Raw genomic sequence first — 4,268 nt, 5'->3', positions numbered from 1 at the left:
AGCTTTTGTATCTGAACATGATAGGAGTTTAACTCTAATAGAGATAATCTTAGAATTCAAATCATATATCAATTCAAACATTGTACAGTGATAGAAAAGTATATATGGCACTGGGAACACATTTGAAGGAACTTGGTGGCTGTCATAGATTCAGTGGAGGATGTCTTCCTAGTGGCCACTAATCTTAAGGTGTCACATGAATAACATTCAACTATTTGCTATGTCCAATTCCATCTTTTTATTTGAGGAACTCATGTTAAAAAGAATTGTGCTAAATAGCTATGGTGTTCTACTGTCGCAATAAAATGGCTCATAGGACTTGCATCAGTGTATACTCCCTATTTCTCGAAAATTGATGTCTAAAGACTACACTATAGAGAGTGTGAACTGTACAATCTGCACTAAATGATACTCCCTATTACACTTCTTACGAAACAACTACCCATCGTGAAATTCATGCCGATGACACATCTAACTGTCATAGGGTTTTGGAGCTATTCAGCATGTTGTGCAACACTCCCCTCACTATATCCCGAATCCCACAACACTCAATAAGAGTTTCTACAAATTAAGTTGAAAGACACACTCATTGCAAGCCACAAAGCGTCACCCTTAGCATTAACCCCTGCATTATGTATTTTCTACATAGATGGCAATTGGCATGTTTGACCATCTAACTATGATTTTGTAAAATTTTACCAGCGAGGCAAATATGTTCAACTATTCCATAAAATAAATTAACTTGATTGGTTATCTTTTACGGTTTTCAAAAGTTGTTTGTGACACAATCTTTCAAGAAGTAAACAAATGGAATTAGTTCATATTCACCAAATGAGATTATCATAGTCCAAGTCAACAAAAAAGCTTAAAAATAAAAACAAAAATAAAATACCTCATAATTAACATTGTAACAAAGATAAAATACCTTTAATGAATCGTAGATGAGTGGAAGAGACTCTGAAATATGTTTGAACATTTGCGTCTTGTTTCATTCGAATAGGACTGTGTCGTTGTCATGGTTCCCTTAAAAATTCCTGGAAATATAGACCAAAGATAATTAAGTGGCTTTGAGCTAGGAATCAAATGTTGCTGTTACAATACTAGATATCAGTATGATGAGTATCAGAATTTTTGCTTACCGAAATATAACATTGTATTAGTGTTTTTCTGAGTGAAGAGAGCAAAGTTCAATTCTGTGACGAATGAAATGATTGTATTGTTGATTCTTTCAGTGATAGAGTACAATATTTAAATAATGCTTACAAAAAATTAGAGGAAATTCAACTAACACTAACTGTTACAACTGAAAGAATTATATAAATATTGTAAAAGGGGATCAAAGAGAAAAGAAACAATACCTGGAAATATCTTTTGAAGATAGAATAGAGTAGATATTCCATCTTCATTCTCCTTTTGCAATTCAGATGTACTATAAAGCACAGTTTCACTATAGTATGGAGTGAAAACACTATAACAAATAAAACACAAGTGACATATGTTAATATTTAAACAGACAGAGAGAGTTAACACAATAAAGTATATGCATATGCACTCATATACCTGAATGACAATGTTTCACTAACAGGTTTCCCCATTAGCCATTACTTCTAATTTCTAATTTCTCATAGAAGTAAATCTGAAAACAAAAAACATTATAAATTCACAATTCAAACTTCATAGCAAACAAGACATCCTTGATGTGATAAGAGTCTCCGCTCTTTGAGATTAAAAACGATACCGAGCTGCGAGGCAACGACTTATTAGCACCTTATCACAGTACTTCAAATTGACCTCTCTCAGTTGTGTGCATTTTTCAACCACATGCGTCACTCATTTGTCTGTGACACCTTCACAAAATTTAAGTGACAGTTGCAAAAGCCCGCTACAACTCTTTGAGATCCAATAGAGTGATTTATTCAACTCTTGTAAATGACAAGTCCAACACCTCCAGTTTGGGAACTTCAAAGTTCAATGTATGTAGCTTCAGTCTTGAACAACGAGTTAAATTCAAATGTCTAATGTTACAACATATCATTAAAACATGAACAATACCTTCTTCAGATACATCTTTGCAATGGCTCAAATCAAGTAGCTGTAAATTTAGGAAACAATCAACAATGAGGAACAGGTCAGTGCGATTGATAGATTCAATGAAGGAACGCGTGAGAGAGGTTAAAGTTTTAATGTTTTGAGAGAAAGCTTGCAACCCATTTGTCGGGATGGTGGTTTGCACTGAAAAAACGAGTGATGTGAATCTCAATGGAAAACTAGAGATTTGGCATAGAAGCTTGTTGAGGTAACCCGAGTAACAAAGCTTAATACCATAGTCTAAATCTAGAACAATTCATCACTATATCTAAAACTAATTCATTTTCTGCCTCATGTAACAAAGCTTAAAATTACAAACTCATTTCTATGAACAACAAACACTAACATGTCGACACACTACTCATTAATTACTACTACTTCTCAACACAAAACTTCAGTTAAATTTCTTATACTTACGCACGCGGCAACATCAATCAAACGCAGATTTAAAAAAAAATACAAAACTGTGAGCAAAATAACAAATCCACTCCCTAATTATTGTTAGGAAAATCAGTTCAATTTCTTATTCATACGAAATTCGAAAAAACTCAGTTCAAAAAATCACAAAATTGAGTTTGAAGAGTAATCAGCAAATTCTAAACAACTTTTTTTTCAATCACAAATCCACTGGAACAAAAATTGAGTTAAATTGCGAATGAAAATCATGGATCTGCAGCGACTGTGAAGTTTATTTCGATTCATAACTCAAAAAATTGAGTTAAATTTCAATTTATAACAAATCCACCAATCCACTCTAGGATAATTTCTTATTCTTTGGCAACATCAAACATATGAATTTCAAAGAAATTATAAATCACAAATGCCAAACAGAACAAGAAGAATTTGAGTTAAATTGTGAAACGAAAATTAAACACATAGAATTTCAAAACAAAATTCAAACAATGTGAACGAAATAGATGATTCATAACAGAAAAAAAAAAAAAAAAAAAAAAAGCACGAATCTAAGATAATTGCGATGAAATCTAAGCGAAATCAAAACCGAATGCGCGAAAAATGGGAAACCGAAGAAGAATTCGAGAGTTTTACCTGCGTGAGCGAAAGAGGAAAAAGGATTTGTGAAGCTCGATCAGTGAAGTGTGAAGCTCGACGGTGAGATTCAGTTCCGTGAGAAGCTCGACGGAATGAGAATGCGTGACGGTGGAGCTTGACGGTGGTTCTGACAGAAGTTCGACGGTGGTTGAGAATGCGTGAGAAGCTCGACAGAATGACAAATTCGTCGGTGAAGCTTGATGGTGGTTGATGGTGTGAGCGTGTCGGTGGTCGAAGGTGTGCGATGGTGGTGAAGCTTGACGGTGGTTCTGCTGAATCACGGTGGTTAGATCTCTATGAGAGAGAAAAGTGATTTTTGAGGGAAGAGAGAGAAAAGTGTTTCTCAATGGTTTATAATACTTTTTTTATTTATTTTATTTTGATTATTGTTGACCAAAAAATTTAACACGTGAATGAATAATGAATGGGTACTTGTTACTCTTTTAATACTTGTATTTATTTTTTTTATTTAGGGATGGTGCCTTTTTCTTTTTCTTTTTTTTTTTGAAGGAGGGGATGGTACTTGTTGTATTGGATGTAACACTTTTACTCAATTGTTACTATATTACTATATCAGCTAACAATTTTTCAAGTGTTGCAATCACCTTGTTACTAAAAGTCATTATTGTAGTAGTGATTGTTTGTTTATTTGTTAGATACGGTGTTCTAAAGATATTGAATGCACAATAATACTCCATTAAAACAAGACTCTCAATGAAGGATTAGTCCAACTGATTTAGTTCATAACCAAAACCAGAGAAATTTGCTTGAAACCAATACTACCATGTATGAAATTTTACTTGATAAATCATATGCATCATAATAGCTTCCTTTTGACTATAAAATATATTATTGTGTTCTTTATAATTATAAACTAGATGCAAGTCAACTACATAACTTGAAATTTATGTCTTGATGCCTTACTACTAGACCAGAAATGCTCAACCAATTCCATTTGATTTTCAAATAATCCCAAAAAATTCACATTCAAAGAATAAATGCTGCAAAGTTTCTTCTCCTCTACAATTTCCCATATATGTATGTTCATGCATTGCATATCCAAGACCACTTGTCAGAAAAATTATTATCCAACAAAAAATATTATAAGAACATATCCTCCTCCCACACAA

The 4,268-nt window shown here is 33.2% G+C and overlaps 1 protein-coding gene across 1 annotated transcript; it reads right to left on the bottom strand.

The window, feature by feature from the left end:
* Positions 1-880: 880 nt before the first annotated feature.
* Positions 881-3,453, bottom strand: LOC120577339 (uncharacterized). The gene is made up of 5 exons (XM_039828528.1): positions 3,136-3,453; positions 1,561-2,092; positions 1,359-1,468; positions 1,140-1,193; positions 881-1,034 (listed from the first exon to the last, which is right to left on the bottom strand). The coding sequence occupies exons 2-5, from the start codon at positions 1,593-1,595 to the stop codon at positions 928-930; spliced, it is 306 nt and encodes a 101-aa protein (XP_039684462.1). The 5' UTR covers positions 1,596-2,092; positions 3,136-3,453; the 3' UTR covers positions 881-927.
* Between the last annotated feature and the right edge of the window lie 815 nt (positions 3,454-4,268).

Source organism: Medicago truncatula, chromosome 8, assembly GCF_003473485.1.
Source record: "Medicago truncatula cultivar Jemalong A17 chromosome 8, MtrunA17r5.0-ANR, whole genome shotgun sequence".
Lineage (NCBI taxonomy): Eukaryota > Viridiplantae > Streptophyta > Magnoliopsida > Fabales > Fabaceae > Medicago > Medicago truncatula.
Note: the sequence above shows the minus strand (reverse complement) of the source record. Positions and strands in the feature narration are given on the sequence as shown.

What these genes read in the sequence shown, in the direction of transcription:
- LOC120577339 (XM_039828528.1), bottom strand. Translation starts at nt 1,595, where the DNA reads ATGGGGAAACCTGTTAGTGAAACATTGTCATTCAG. An exon ending in AGTGAAACATTGTCATTCAG is followed by an intron (nt 1,469 to 1,560) that starts GTATATGAGTGC and finishes TATTTGTTATAG; the next exon opens with TGTTTTCACTCCATACTATA. An exon ending in TAATACAATGTTATATTTCG is followed by an intron (nt 1,035 to 1,139) that starts GTAAGCAAAAAT and finishes CTATATTTCCAG; the next exon opens with GAATTTTTAAGGGAACCATG.